Here is a 16,391-nt window from a genome sequence, read left to right as displayed (position 1 = left end):
TAAATACATTTTTAAAATATTTGTTCAATCATGTATAATAACAATTTTTCTGAAAGAATGCAGTGTTAACAAAAACCTGGCCCTGTGCTTATAAAACTTTTATAGAGTCCAGACTCCATGTTTAATGACGTCACACATACAATTTGTATGGCGTTGTCATGACATTCAAATCTCAGACTCTTATTAGTTTTGAGTCTGATTCTAAAAGTTTTATAAGCACAGGGCTTGGTCACTACTATAATGTTTCAAGTTATCCACCTTATAAAATATTTATGATACAAGCAAATTAAAATACGAGTCTCCATGTGTGATACAACTTTTTCCTCAAATTAGTTTTTGTGTATTTTATTGTTTAATAACGACAGTGCCAACCATAATCCATTATTACTGATATCACTAATTCCGAATACTTATCATGACATGTACAACTGGTCCTTACAAACCTGAACCCAGATCAGCATATACATGTGTACATATATTAATAATAGAATCATTTCCATAATTTATTTGAATACTACAGGGCGGATGTGATAGATCCTCCTCTGATGACACAGGCAATGCGACAGGCAAGACTAGAGGAACACTACGCCAAGTACGACAAAGTTGTCATCCGCATCCAGTTTCCAGACAGGGTTGTGTTGCAGGGCCTGTTTAATCCAAGAGAGAGAGGTGTGTTTCACAGTGCTCAGGGCAGTATATGGGATGGTACCTTTATATGGAACTATAAGTAGTACTTAGTCTGGGTTTTTTTTCTTTTTTTCTATTCTCTTGTTTGAGGGGTCAAGTGAAGATAACTGGATGAACCTTTACACTACTGGATTAATTGTTGACAAATACCATATTAGAATGGTTGCTCACATATTTTCACTTTTAAAAGTTCACAAATACATAAAATACTTTTTATATGTTAAACAAATGTCTTTTCAACTCAAAATTCCTTGTTAGTTTTCCAAAAGAAAAGTTGGGGGGGGGAGGTTGCTCAGCCATTTTAGTGCACAAAATAACGTCTTTGCTCTGTTAGTATTTTTTACCACTGGGTGTACAAAATAGCATAATATCTGAGTTGATGAATGCAGTGTTTGTGGTATAGAGTGTGTCAACTTGTGCAGTGTCGAAGAGATATCTTGCATGCAGTATACTGAAGGTTATTGGATTACAGATATGAGGGAATAATAAAAACAACATAGTTTTCAATAACTATAAAAAACATTTCACCTCCTATCATATTTTCTCAGTGTTAAACAGGTATCTGTCAGAAGCAGCCACTTTAGATTTTCCTGTTGTAGGAGTTAAGAAAATGAACAGTTTTGAAAGTAAAGCAAAAGTTAATAATTTTTGTTTCCATGTATTTGTTATAAAAAATATGTAGGAATTAATTTATAATTAAAAATATATATAAGATGGTTTATTTTGTTTTTAACATGTATTAAAAAGTATGTACTCACAGTTTGTAGTTCTTAGTAGACTATGTGTCCATAATGGCACTTTTTGAGAAGTCTAAATGAGTTTGTTTTGACTTGGGATAATTTCTAATACTCAAAAAGTGATTTATGATATGAATTTAGAAAAACATCCCCAAGACCTGAAATCAGCATTGTTGATGTTTGATTGACCTTTTAATCTTTCAATGAATAAAAAAAAACCCCCCAAAAACCCTTATATTACCATCTTATTTCAGTTCACGCAATATACAAGTTTGTTAAAGAATACCTTGAAGAAAAATCTTCTACATTTTATCTTTGTAAGTATTGAAAATATTTTTCTATCAATGATTGTCATAAACATTTAAAATATTTTATCTAATAATATTTTACATCAATTGTTTCATTTGAAAACAAATAACATAGCTATTTATCAGTTTAAACAAATCTAAACATGAGTAATGATAAATATTGGTATAAAAAGATTAAAGTATTGCTATATTGAAAACTTACATTATGTTTCTTGTAACATGCACACATCCATTTTGAGTGGTCCTGAAAAATGTATATTATTTAATTTATCTTTTAAAACTAAAACAAGCTTATTTATTTTACTGTAAAAGTTAAAATTATATGGTGGGGTGTGTATTTTATTTACATGGTAAATGGATTCAATTTTTTGCTGCAGAGGATATCTCACTAGAATTGTGGATATTTTTGTTTGTTATACAAAAATAATTAATCTGTTGATATTTTTTGTTTAGATACATCACCACCAAAATGTGTTCTTAATGAAAAGTCAACACTTGTTGAGGTATTATGATCATTATTATCAGGGAATATTTTGTTCAGTATCGTGTCCCGATTCACTACGCAAATTTTAGACATCGCTACAGGGCAATTCCACCATGACTGACGTTACATTCAGAGAGGTTGGAGGTCATATCCAGTGGTGTGGCTATCAAACCTCTACCTCCTAGTTCTTTATATTTGGCATCAAGCATACTGGGGTCCATGTCTACTTGGTGACATTAACATTTTTTTCATATTCTTTTGTATCGCTGAATGGGGATGAAAAATATTTGCATGACTGACGTTACACAAAAAACCAAATAAAAAATTATGTCAACTTTATTTTAAATTTGTCTTTAAACCGAGAAATGTTAACAAATGTTTCTGTCCTAGGTAACATGGCAACATGAAACTACATTTCTAGAAACCATTACTAAATTGGAAAACCACAACATTAAAAGAATGATTACATAATTGTGCGTGACTGACGTTACAGTTTGTCCAGAACACTTCAATGTTTTATAATTGGATTTGTACTAATATAATGAGGTTAAATGCCCACCATTTCAATTACATACATCTTTTACAACAAGTTAGAGGTAATAAGTAGGTTTGTCTTGTTTGTGGTAGCTGCAAGTTTCATTACAGATGCACAACTAATGGTGGTGTGAAAATTTCAAAACGGAGCTTAACTTAAAACATGGTACACATTAGTTTTCATCCTGGGGAACAAGACAATTTAACACTGAAAGTTAAACATGACAAAAAAGTTGAAAACATAAGTGCAATAATTAGTATAATTACAGAATAGTCACTTGACAGTGTGTGACTGATGTTACCGTGGCTGACATTACAGTTGAATATTAATTCAGTAACTGGAAAAGTGTTACCAATTTCGATATATGTAAGTATTACACAGTTCATTCATAACAGAGGCATGCCATTGGACATATTAGAAGTCTTGCATTAGTTCCCATGTTGAGTTAAAACTATATTGAAAACATTTTCAAAGTTACATTGCTCACTAGTGAATGATATGTACCACTGCCATTCGCCAATTAATCAAAATCAAGGAAAGTGGCACCCCTGTGATTTCTGGCATTGATCATGACTGGAGGTTGCAGCTTCTTCTTTATTTGATACTTGTGATAGAAAATTTGATCCTCCTTGGATGGCCATTGCCATGAGGCACCAACTTTTTTCATAACAGAGACCTCAAAGTTATTGTTCTGAATATTCTTGACTACTCCAGGGAAGAGTTCACCATCGTATTCGACAGCCCACCAATCATCTATTGCAATTGGTGCCTCCATCACTTCAGATGTTGAGCAGGTATTTCGATCACATCTGTCTTGTTGGAAGAATCGGCAACATCTGTCTTCTTGGAAGAATTGGCAACATCACTAGTCGAGAGTGAATGTCTCAACCTGCCCTGTTTAACACACAGGTGGTGGAACCGAGCTATACCTTTGATGGCCCGGGCATCAGCAAACACCTCATTCAACTTGAGGGAATTATTACGCCATTCAATGTCTGTTGTCGACAGTTCTGTAACTATTACGCTTGGCATATCCTTTGCTGCCTCGAAGGAAGAAGCATTAGTTTCTTTGCTTCAATTGCTGATATCAGAAAGTACTGTGCATTGTGGGAGAAAAACCATGAACATTCATGTATAAGGAAAGTTTTACCTTATTTAGAATACAATAGGCCTCCTATGGGGGGGGGGGGGGGAGGTCAATCTATTGCCCAATAGTTTAGCTTAACTGGAGAAGAAGAAACAGTGTGAATGGCGACTTTTGGTGGCTATTTTTGCTGAAGTTTTTTTACTATTTCAGTTTGTTTACTCGTTGTTTGAACCAATAGTGTATGCTTTTTATTAAGTTTAAGTTAAAATGTGAGGAAATCTAGGGAAAGGGTTAAAGATATGTAGAAAGAATTCAGTAAGACCTAGTTATAGCTCACTGGTTGAAAAGTGACTGACGTTACAGCTCCTGTTTTCCCGTGACTGACGTTACATGTGACTGACGTTACCAATTTTATTCCACTCTCACGCTACATTCATATAATATCAAGGACTGATGGGATCTTTTTAAGGTTTGCCTTAGCAAGTAGCAAGAAAATTATGAATGGTTGATGTTACAGTGGCAAAACATTTTTCTATGAATTATATTTCAGTCTATGCTTTTTGTTGACTGTTTCTAACTATTTGGTGTTTGAGAATCAAGAGTAGTGACATTACAAATCTAATGAAATATGCAGAATATTGCTTTACATTCAGGGAATATAGACAGGGCTAATTTACCCATATTTTTGTCAACTTTTAACCTTAAAATATGAAATGTTTGCCAGTGGCGTGAAGTACAAAAAGAAAAATTGTTTTAGGGAAAACTATTGTTGTTAGTTAAATTGGGTAATTAATCTATAGATTTCAATCATTTATTTCATTCAATTATCAAGATTATTTTTTGGCATCAAGTCCTGTCCAATATGGAATTGCCCTTCACAATTTTAAAACTGTAAACAGTTGCTAATCAATTTTACTTGACCAGACATGCCACTAATAAAAATTTAGAAAACAAAATGTTCCCTCATTATAAGCATTGTTTTTCTTAAAGTCCCAATGTCACAAACAAAATTTGCCAAAACTAAATGTTGCATACTAAAAGCAATTTGAATTGTTTAATTAAACAAATCTGTGTGTACAATTATGTAACAAACTTTAACATCAAACATTTATATTGTAGGACTGTGGTATTAGTATTTTAAAAATGCAGCGTGTTGACAATGTCAGGGTCATTTGTTCATTCACATGCATGTGTTCTGTATTGTTGTTGTTGTGGTTGTTATTAGCGTTAGCGTTTGTTAATATTTAATCAAAAATATTTGTAATTTAGAAAACAATGTACTTATTTGCTGAGATTAGGCATTAAATTTAGGGATTTCTTTATAGGATTCCGCCAGAATAATAAACATGATTTAATATAGATCTTTTGGGATTCCATCTTATAATCTTAGGCTTCCGACCAAATATTCGAAAGCTAAATTTGCAACCTGAATGGTTATATTATTTTATAAAATATGACAAGTGAGAAGCCCACTAATTACACCTTATATCGCTACTTACTTTCCAGGCTAGACTGGTTCCCGCTACGCTAATGTACTTTGGTTCTGAAATACAAAAAGGTATGTATGAACCATTGATTTTGTTTGTATGCGTCTATCACAAACAAGTAAAAACAAATAATATTTGTGAAAAATAATTGTGAATCAGATATTTAGCATGGTGCATCATGTGGTTATAATTTGTTTTAAGATTTGTTACTGGTATATCACATCTTGCTGTGCAGGGTTTACAATAATTTAGTTTTAATTTTCAAATATGTATAATGTAGAGTACTTCTTTGAAAATTATTCAAAAGTGGCTAATTTAAACAAAACATTTAATAGCCAAATACTAAAGTTTGTAGCCAATTTGTTTAAAGATTAGCAATTGGCTAATTTAGCCATGGGCTGCGTGAGACTTATATAGTATAACTGTTTTTCTTTTCATGAATATGTTATACTTATTGGGCCGAATTTACGAAGCCTGTTTTTCTTAAACGCAGGTGGTTAAGCATTGTAAATGTATGTAGTTACATGCGTGTAAGTTTAAAACTAGCTTTGTAAATTAAAAACAAAACCAATAGGTAGAATTTACGAAGCCTGTTTTTCTTAAACGCAGGTGGTTAAGCATTGTAAATGTATGTAGTTACATGCGTGTAAGTCTAAAACTAGCTTTGTAAATTAAAAACAAAACCAATAGGTAGAATTTACGAAGCCTGTTTTTCTTAAACGCAGGTGGTTAAGCATTGTAAATGTATGTAGTTACATGCGTGTAAGTCTAAAACTAGCTTTGTAAATTAAAAACAAAACCAATAGGTAGAATTTACGAAGCCTGTTTTTCTTAAACGCAGGTGGTTAAGCATTGTAAATGTATGTAGTTACATGCGTGTAAGTCTAAAACTAGCTTTGTAAATTAAAAACAAAACCAATAGGTAGAATTTACGAAGCCTGTTTTTCTTAAACGCAGGTGGTTAAGCATTGTAAATGTATGTAGTTACATGCGTGTAAGTCTAAAACTAGCTTTGTAAATTAAAAACAAAACCAATAGGTAGAATTTACGAAGCCTGTTTTTTCTTAAATGCAGATGGTTAAGCATTGTAAATGTATGCAGATACACGCGTGTAAGTCTAAAACAGGCTTTGTCAATTAAAAACAAAACCAATAGTCCGAATTTATGAAACCTGTTTTTCTTAAACACAGGTGATTAAATATTGTAAATGTATGCAGTTACATGTACACACACGTGTGAGTCTAAAACAGGCTTGGTAAATTCGGCCCCAGGTGTTTAAGCATTGTAAATGTATGTAAATACACGCGTGTGAGTCTAAAACAGGCTTGGTAAATTTGGCCCCAGGTGTTTAAGCATTGTAAATGTATGTAGATACACGCCTGTGAGTCTAAAACAGGCTTGGTAAATTCGGCCCCAGGTGTTTAAGCATTGTAAATGTATGTAGATACACGCGTGTGAGTCTAAAACAGGCTTGGTAAATTCGGCCCCAGGTGTTTAAGCATTGTAAATGTATGTAAATACACGCGTGTGAGTCTAAAACAGGCTTGGTAAATTCGGCCCCAGGTGTTTAAGCATTGTAAATGTATGTAGATACACGCGTGTGAGTCTAAAACAGGCTTGGTAAATTCGGCCCCAGGTGTTTAAGCATTGTAAATGTATGTAGATACACGCGTGTGAGTCTAAAACAGGCTTGGTAAATTCGGCCCCAGGTGTTTAAGCATTGTAAATGTATGTAGATACACGCGTGTGAGTCTGTTTGTTTAAATATCAAAATTGCCCTAGTAATTGTTCTGTCCCAGGTTGGACTACTGGCATCCGGTGGCCGAACCTGGGATAGACATGCTCGAAACCTTCGTGGTATAGGAGCATGTAAATATTTCATTGATTGATTGATTGGTAAATTCGGCTCCAGGTGTTTAAGCATTGTAAATGCATGTAGATACACGCATATAAGGCTAAAACAGGCTTTGTAAACTTGGCTCATAGTGATTATTGTCTTCTGTCCACAGATCATCACCTGTCCAAGTTGACGCTATCTGAGATTTCATCAAGATCATGTGCAGAAGACGTGGCTTTCAGCAGGTATAGTTTAAAGGGACATACCCTAGCTTTTAAACACTACGGCATCTTTTGGACTATTATAGCCATTTTTTATAACTGAAATCAAACTTTACTTAGATTTTATGATTTAGATTATCAATTCCGTACTTTTGAAGTGTTTTTGGTCATCCTGGTGTATTTAATATCACAAAATGCATTTCTCATATTTTTACAAACGCACGTGCATCTGAGAAGTAACAGCTATGGAGTCGAGTTTTAGTCTATGTTCAGAGGGTATTTCACCATTTCAAAGTCACAGACTCATGTTTCTCTCCATTGTAACTTTATCCAAACGTGTTACAGGTTTGTAGATTAACTAAACTTAGTGTTAATTTTTATGTGTTGAAACTAGTGTCTGTCTGTCCCGTTAAACAGTGTTCCACAAATGTTTGAGAAGTCACTAGACCTCACAGAAGCCTCAGTTTACAGTTGATAATTTCCACTAGGACTGACCAAAAATATACTTACTAGCCAGGACTGAGGGTTAGTGGATTTGTCGCACCCTGGTCACGGTGTATAAAGTGTCATTTGCCTGGTTGTAAAAATGCTTGGATCATAGGATCAAACCCCCTCAATGGAACCACTGGATTTTTCACATCCCAGTCAGTGCCTCAGGAACCACTAACCAACTAACAACTAATCCACTGTCCTAGACAGACAGCCCAGATAGCTGAGGTGTATGCCCAGGACAGCGTGCTTGAACCTTAATTGGATATAAGCACGAAAATAAGTTGAAATGAATGAAGTGCCTCAGGACTGGTATATGAATGAAAGGCTGTGGTATGTGCTGTCGAGTTTATGGGAAATGCATATAAAAGATCATTTGCTGCTAATGGAAACATTACACAAGATTGTGGTATTTATTCTCACAGTCTTATGATATATATTCTTGTGAAAAATAAGCTCATGCAATAAATAGGAAGCGAAAACAACATATGTGACTGAAATTCTGTAAATCTATCTTACGCCAGTAGTTGGGTTAAGTATTCATGAAAAGAAAATAATCCATGTTGTGAGCCTTCTTTTTGTGCAGACAGTTTTAAAAATACTTTACTGCACTCAGTGGACATAGCCTATTATATTTTTGTCATATAACAGTGGCTGATCCAGGGGGGTGTCCAGGGGGTCCGGACCCTCCTCTCCCCCCTTTTGAAAACCGACCATATCCTTTAAGGGAAAACTTGATTATATTAACTGTTCTAAATGCTGTAAGAGACGTGCTGTGTAAAAGGAGAGATCAGTCATCACATTTGGACACCCCCCCCCCCCCCCCCCTTTCAGAAATCCTGCATCCGTGCCTGTATAACCTCCTACTCTTCGATAACAAATACACCCTATATGCACCTTATTGCAGAATTAAAAAAATTAAGCTTTCAATACATGTACAAAGTAATTGTTGTCTTATGTAATAAATTTGCTGGACGTCTGTAAATAATTTATTAATTGCTTCTAATGGGAAAAATGTAGTGGGTTTCCTGTCTGAAGGCTTTGTGTCAGAATTATCAAACATTTGACTTAAAAGAGCCAATGATAAATAAATCAAAACTACAAAAACAGTGATATGTATCAAGTAAACTAAAACGTGAATGATCATTATTATTTTTAGGATTGACTTCTTGGTAGAGAAACCTTGATGATGTACAGTGCATGTGTTATATATTTCAGTCTTCCGTGTAACAATGAAGCAGGTGAACCAGATTCCTCACGACCACAAAAACACACAGAGACCGAGCAACACACCAGCAAATCACAGACCTCAGGCAAACTCCCAAAATGGCTCAAACTTGGTATGTAGGTCATGCTTTGGGGTTTAAATATAAAATGTATACAGCCAGCTTTAAATGAAGTTAAAGAATCAGTTACGGAATGTCTGTTATTTCTTTTACATTCATCGGGGTAAAAAAAAAAAAATCATCTGCAAACTGTGTGAATTGGCAAAGCCGTTCTCACATAAGTTTGTGGATTATTATTTTGGTTCATACCAAGATGAATGTAAAAAAAATAACAGACAATACCTATAATTAAATTTTAATCACACTAGCTAATAATAACACTAAAACTTCATACTTTATTTTGAATTATTTTTGGTCCATAAACAAGAACACTCAATAAGACAACTTGCCCATATCATCAGATATGACAACGTAATTTTTATGTTCATTGAGAAATGAACAAACTCCTGTTGCTACGTCTGAACCAGTGGGATGACGTTATGTTGTAATGAATGTAATGGATTTTTAATTATTTTAGTGTGTTTAGTGTAAGATTTATAGTATTTTAAAAGATACACATTAGTCTTTATATCATTAGAAGAATACAGATGTATATTATATTGCCCTTTTTTAATTTAGGTTGTCAGTATAGTGTAAACATATTACTTGCTTTTTGGCAGAATGAAAAGAGAATAAAAATTTCTTTATATTATATGAAATTGCATAATTGGATATTATGTATTTTAACAAATATATCACAAGGATGTTTGAACAGGGGCTCTAGTTTAGATGCTGAACAGAGCGTATTGATTTGGCACCACAAACTGGCGTCTGTCACTGATGTGCAGGTGTCAAGGCAGTTTGGAGCTGTCATTTATTTAATCTTTCTCCAATTTTATTTTTTATTTTAAGACAAATTTGGAAATGTTTTCAGACTTTCTAGTACATGTACATGTATTAGAAATGTTTTAAATACATTTCTAGATATTAGATTGTCAGGGTTTGTGCCAAGAGGGTACATAGGGTCAAATTACGTGCCCTAAAATCTTGGAAATTAATGGAATATTTAAAATGATTTTCAGAAAGGTTAATAGTAAGAGAACTGCTGTTTAAAATTTGTCAAAGTAAATGAAATGCAGTGTTGAATATTAAAAGAGTTTAAACCCATAACCACCTAGTAGGGACACTTATGGCAGAGCTTCTAGATTATGGTAGCCCCACTCCCATGGCTAGCGATATACAATGTTGGGCTAGTAAATAAATACTATTGCCATGTCCGACAGCTAGTGAATTTTATTGTCAAATGTTGCAGTTGTCTATTTTGTAAATATGAATATCCTTTCCCCACTCCATCCCCCCAGTGTTAGTGTTTTTAAGCTCCATCTCCCTTTTTAGGTGACATATTTGATTATTACTATTATTTAATAAAAGTTTATTAACTTAAAGTAAAGTAGGGCTAGTGAATTTTTAATTGTGGCTAGTACATTTTTAATATCACTGATCCCACGACTAGTGAATTTTATAAAAATTCTAGAAGCCCTGCTTATAGTCTCTTTTGTTTTTCAGTACTCTCAAGTTTTTTTCTGGCAGAAAGCCTAATTGTTTACACCTTTATTAAGTAGCTTTCAGTGACAAGTGTTAGAATCAGTGGGGTTTTGAGTGGGACTGAAAACACAAAGACATTAAATTCTCAAATATCTTAGTTTCTTTTTCTTCCTTTTCAGGCAAGAAGTAAAATGAAGATCTGCTTCTGTGCCTTCATCTAAAGTGTTGTTTCTGAATGACCAAATACAGAAGTGAATTATTGTATTCATTAAAGTTTTGCACTGTTAAAGGATGGACAATACAAGGATGCTTCAAACTGAGTCTTAACTCTTGATTTACTTATTCAGTCCTTTAGCACATGCCATAAAAATAAAGTAACCCAAGGCCTGCAGAATATGACACTGTAAAGAAAAACAAATTGGTGCATGCAAACAAAGTGCTGACCTCAGAGAATTCAAAATGTAGAGCACAATATTTTATAACACTGTTACGGCTATTCTGTTCACTTTTCAGTTGTACAGTCTTAAATTCATGCAAACTGCAAGTTGGTTGCATGGTGAACCATTATGTTAGAAAATTGCTAAGTGTCAGGTTAGGTCACAGGTTTTAATGTGCACATTCAGAACAAGCTGTTTAGCACACGGCTGTCATGGGTGCAGGTGTTAGACTTTCGCCGGCTCCTCTGTTTAGGACAGGAAAAAGGTTTGAGATGGGTGTTAGGGAGGTTGCCTGCACTGGCATGTTCAAGGGAGCACAAACAGCCCGACCAGAGTCGATAGTGGGGGCGAGGGTTAATTTTGGTATTAGTGAATTTGCAATGTCCCATAGGATTAAAGTCATATAGAAAATGTAGCATAATTTCTTGAAGGTAATTTTGATGCATAATTTAGAATGGTTAATCGAAATCGAAAACAGGAAAGGGGTTGGGATGGGTGCTAGGGGAGTCACCCGAGCTGTTATGTACAAGTGAGCACAAGCAGCCCGACCAGGGTCGGTAATATGCGAGGGTTGGTTTTGGTGCTATTAAATTTGCAAATATCCCGTAGGATTAAAGCCAAATAGAAAATGTTGCGTAATTTCTTGAAGGTAAGTTTTACACATAACTTAGAATGGTTCATCAAAATTGAAAATGGAGCCAATTGGTTGATTTGACTTGGTTGATCGAAAGGTAACTGTAGGATCATGGGACCTTTATTCATGTATTCTTGCCCACAGGACTAAATTAGCCAACTTTTGCACGATGCTAGATAAATTTGCCTGACCTAGGGCTAGACTATTTCTATAGTCCATCCCAAGGGGAATGCCCTTTTTTATGCTATGGAATTTACTACAAGTTATTTATTTCTGAGCTGATTGTTTTCTAAATTGGACACAAAAATAGTATTTTCTCTTATTTCTAAAACACTTTTCTTCTTACATCAAATAAAACTGAAATTATTTACAAAAACAGTTTTGTAGGAGGATGGGACCGATTATAAGTATGTCTTGATGTCATCACTTATGTTTTTTTTTCAGAATTCTATTGAATTATTTATTTGCCAAGTTGCCATACCATGTTGAATCATAGTTTTAAAAATATTTTCAACTTTATATTTATGGTCAAGTTGTTAATGTTTATGTAGTTGCTTATGTTGGACTATATTTTGATTAAATTAGTTTGTAGGTAAAGTGTTTATGAATGGATTGTTGTAATTAAATGCTCAAGCAAATTTTCTTCTCTATTTTTTGCAATATATTTTCCAAGGTAGTATGTCTATAAACGTGGTTTGCCACAGTATAGACATGTGCACCTGACTTAATGTTTTCATAATTTGACACCTACAATAAATCTTTCTAGCTTTAGTGGAGCTATTATTATGAGAGTAAGCAAAGGGGGGGGGGGGGGGGGCAGGGGTTCGGATGAACCACCACTACCCGCTGAGGCTTACAGTGCAATATTAGACTATTCATATGTGTCCAGGAAAAAATAAAAACAAACCGATCTGCTAGAAATTGAATATTGTAAATCATGTAATTAATACGTCATGATATTATTGCGTCCGTACATAAGTGAACAAAAATGCGTATTTTTATTAATGGGTCGGGCAAAAGTCCACATCACATAAAAACCACAGTTGTGTTGTTATTATATTGTTTGGGCTTCATCTTTCATGTTAAAAGAAGTCAGTAGTTGTTTTGACAGCTACTACATAATCTGAAGCTAATCGCATGGTGGGTCGACCAGGAAGCCCTAATTACTTAAAGTAGTGTAATTAGTATAACTACACCTTATTGTTAAGGGTATGCCTAGCACTTTTGTGTGGTGATTGCTTCTAATTAATCCACCAGTAGGAATAAAAGGTAAACGGGTCGCTATTACAGGGCACAATATTTCACGCAAACGCAGACATATTATTCTAACATATGTTTTAGACTGATTTTATACACTTGATGCGCAGCACAGTAATAGACGTTAACAAATGCGATATATTGCAACAATATTGCAAGATTGTTGGTTGCGGTTATATAATTTTCTACTGTTTCATTTTTAAAGGAATATATTTAGTAATAAAATTTGTTGATTATAATTTTACAAATGTTCAAAACAGTTTAAATGTATACAGTAATCCAGAAGGTAAGAAAATTTGAAAAATACTCATATCGCAAAATGAGCTTTTTAAAAACACAACATTTGGAACATCACTGTATTATATAACCGCTATGATATTCCAGGAAAGTGAGAATAGAATGGCAACATCGAAAAGAAAGAAAGATTCTTGAAGTATTCACAAAAAGAACTTTAACAAAAATTGTTTTTGTATTTTGTTTCATCTTTATATTATAAAAGTTTATTTTATTTAGAAGTATTATAGTAAAATCCTGCACATTTTTTGTATTGGGAATGAGACTAAACAAAATGCATCAAGTTATTATTGCGTCGATGTGTTCGCCGCATTTTTCGCATTAATTACTTGCTCGCTTTAATTTCATGATTTACAGTATACTTTAATTTATATTAAATAATCTATATTAGATTTAAATAAACTTTTTGCTTGTTTACATCTTGTGGTTATTGTATTTTATATTTGTTGGCAATGTGATATGCACCACAATGCACAGATTGATCTGTGGGAAGGTTATGTGGATTAATTAATGTAGTACAACTTTTGTTTATCTAGTTCTGACCTTGGCTGTCGGTGTACCATCCTAGTTCACACAGGGTCAACTCTATGTTCCCTCAGGGTTAGGGGGCGGAACATAGCCCAGTGGTAGAGCGCTCGCTTGATGCGCAGTCTGTCTAGGATTGATACCCGTTGGTGGACCCATTGTGCTATTTCTTGTTCCAGCCAGTGCTCCACAACTGGTGTAACAAAGGCTGTGGTATGTACTATCCTGTCTGTGGGATGGTGCATATAAGAGATCCCTTGCTGCTAATCGAAAACAGTAGCCCATGAAGTGGCAACAGCAGGTTTCCTATCTCAATATCTGTGTGGTCTTTAACCATATGTCTGATACCATATACCAGTAAATAAAATGTGTTTGAGTGTGTTGTTAAATAAAACATTTCCTTCCTTCCTTCCTTCCTCAGGGTTAAGGTTAGGGTTAACTGAGAGAACATAGAGCTGAGGGAACCGTGACATGATCCCGTTTACACAATGACTGTGAAAGTATTTACTGTTTAATAACACCGAGGCACATTGTTCATTCAGCAGCTATAATTATGTTTCTAACATTAAAATTACAACACTACAAAAGAAAAGTCTGCTGCTGCTTTGCTGCTACTGTTGTCACTGAATAGTAATGTTTTTTTTTCTGTTTGCACTTTCTCACATGGACAGAGACACCTTGCTCCTAAATGGAAGACCGGCTTTGGTGGTGTAATGGTTAAGCCATTGGACATTTAAGTACCGACCAGCCTCGATGGCGGCATGGTTAGGCCATCGGTCTACAGGCTGGTAGGTACTGGGTTCGGATCCCAGTTGAGGTATGGGATTTTTAATCCAGATACCGACTCCAAACCCAGAGTGAGTGCTCCACACGGCTCAATGGGTAGGTGTAAACCACTTGCACCGACCAGTGATCCATAACTGGTTCAATAAAGGCCATGGTTTGTGCTATCCTGCCTGTGGAAAGCACAAATAAAAGATCCCTTGCTGCTAATCGGAAAGAGTAGCCCATGAAGTGGCGACAGCGGGTTTCCTCTCACAATCTGTGTGGTCCGTAACCATATGTCTAACGCCATATAACCGTAAATAAAAAGTGTTGAGTGCGTCGTTAAATAAAGCATTTCTTTCTTTCTTTTTTAAGTACTGGGGAGGGAGGAGGGAGAGAGAGAGAGATGCGAAATTTAACCTGTAAGCTAGGTGTGGGTAAAGAGTATGGTAAATTAAAGTTATATATGTAGTAGTGGAATCTTGAATGGATTTATTGATTAAAATATTCCCACCCAGTTTTAATGACTCATTGAGTTCAAACCTACGATACAAACCTCTCTCATTAACAACCAACCATTAACCCATTCTGGATAGATGTTAGAGGTGTGTTCCCCGGATAGTGTGCTTGAACCATAATTGAATGTAAGCATGAAAATAAAATTAAAATGAATTGTAAAAGAAGCCAAGTGCTTGCAGGTGAACAGATGGTTCCAGGCAGTAGAGTAACATCTACGACAATACGGCATATACAGACTAGTTTTTAAACACCAACTCTTAAAGGGACATTCTTGAGTTTGCTGCAATTTTTAAGATGTTATTGACTAACAGACTTTTTAACAATTGTAATTACATATCAAATATATTTTTTCTGCATAAAATATTAGTGGCTGTATATTAAACGTGTTTCTGATCGTTCTATTATTTGTACATGTACAAGGTTAAATTTCATTTTATTTCCTAAAATATTTTTTTTCGTACGTACGAAATTATTTTAAGACAAATCCAGTTTGGACTTCTTACAAATATTAAGATGACCAGAAACACATTGAATATACAGACACTGATATTCTAAACAAGAAAATATATTTAATATGTAAGTTTAATCGTAGAAATATTTTATTAGTCGGAAACATCTTACAATGCAGCAAACTCGGGAATGTCCCTTTAAAAGGCATATTTTTTCACTATTTTTGATAACTAAAATCATACTTTACTTATATTTTATGGTGTAGATTATCCATTTCCATACATCCGAAGTGTTTCTGGTCATCCTGGTGTTTTTAATATCAAAATGCATTTTTCATATTTTTTATGATGATGATGATGATAACTAGTTTAACGTGTCCATATACCACTAGGGTTTCGAACACGCCCATCCCGAGTCCAACCTCTGATAAGATCGGTGGCCTGACTCGGGATGGGTGGGGGGGGGGGGAGGAGGGTATGAGTTGAAAATGGGCAGAATTTTGAAAATAGCAATTAGTAAAAAGGTTAATAGAATAAATAAAAAAAAGATAAAAGTTACAAGCCAAAAATAAAAAGAATTGACTGCTCGGCCGAATATTTATATAATCTGGAGCATTTTAGAAGGTCAGTCCAAAATTAAATCAGAGAAAGAAGAGAGGATCGGACTATTTAATATTTTTTAAAAAAGAGTAATTTCGCAAAATATTTTGAAAGCAGATCTAAAAGTTTAAAGTCCGATCGATATGTCCACGTGAGTGGCCTCGTTAAGGCTGTTTGGGTGCACAGCTTGTAGGTACGAGATGGGTGGCACCCCGTCAAGAAAACCCCT

General features: G+C 34.6%; 1 protein-coding gene across 1 annotated transcript in view; it reads left to right on the top strand.

The window, feature by feature from the left end:
* The window catches only part of LOC121379129 (tether containing UBX domain for GLUT4-like), a 32,386-nt gene extending 19,995 nt beyond the window's left edge, over nucleotides 1-12,391 (top strand). The window contains exons 12-18 of the mRNA XM_041507609.1: nucleotides 521-669; nucleotides 1,679-1,741; nucleotides 2,186-2,235; nucleotides 5,345-5,396; nucleotides 7,335-7,407; nucleotides 9,091-9,212; nucleotides 10,862-12,391. Coding sequence (XP_041363543.1) covers nucleotides 521-669; nucleotides 1,679-1,741; nucleotides 2,186-2,235; nucleotides 5,345-5,396; nucleotides 7,335-7,407; nucleotides 9,091-9,212; nucleotides 10,862-10,872 — 520 coding nt within the window. The 3' untranslated portion in view covers nucleotides 10,873-12,391. The remainder of the gene's footprint in view (nucleotides 1-520; nucleotides 670-1,678; nucleotides 1,742-2,185; nucleotides 2,236-5,344; nucleotides 5,397-7,334; nucleotides 7,408-9,090; nucleotides 9,213-10,861) is intronic.
* Nucleotides 12,392-16,391: the final 4,000 nt, after the last annotated feature.

The sequence above is a fragment of the Gigantopelta aegis genome, chromosome 8, assembly GCF_016097555.1.
Source record: "Gigantopelta aegis isolate Gae_Host chromosome 8, Gae_host_genome, whole genome shotgun sequence".
Lineage (NCBI taxonomy): Eukaryota > Metazoa > Mollusca > Gastropoda > Neomphalida > Peltospiridae > Gigantopelta > Gigantopelta aegis.
The sequence above is the reverse complement of the archived record's forward strand: the minus strand, read 5'-3'. Positions and strand labels throughout refer to the sequence as shown.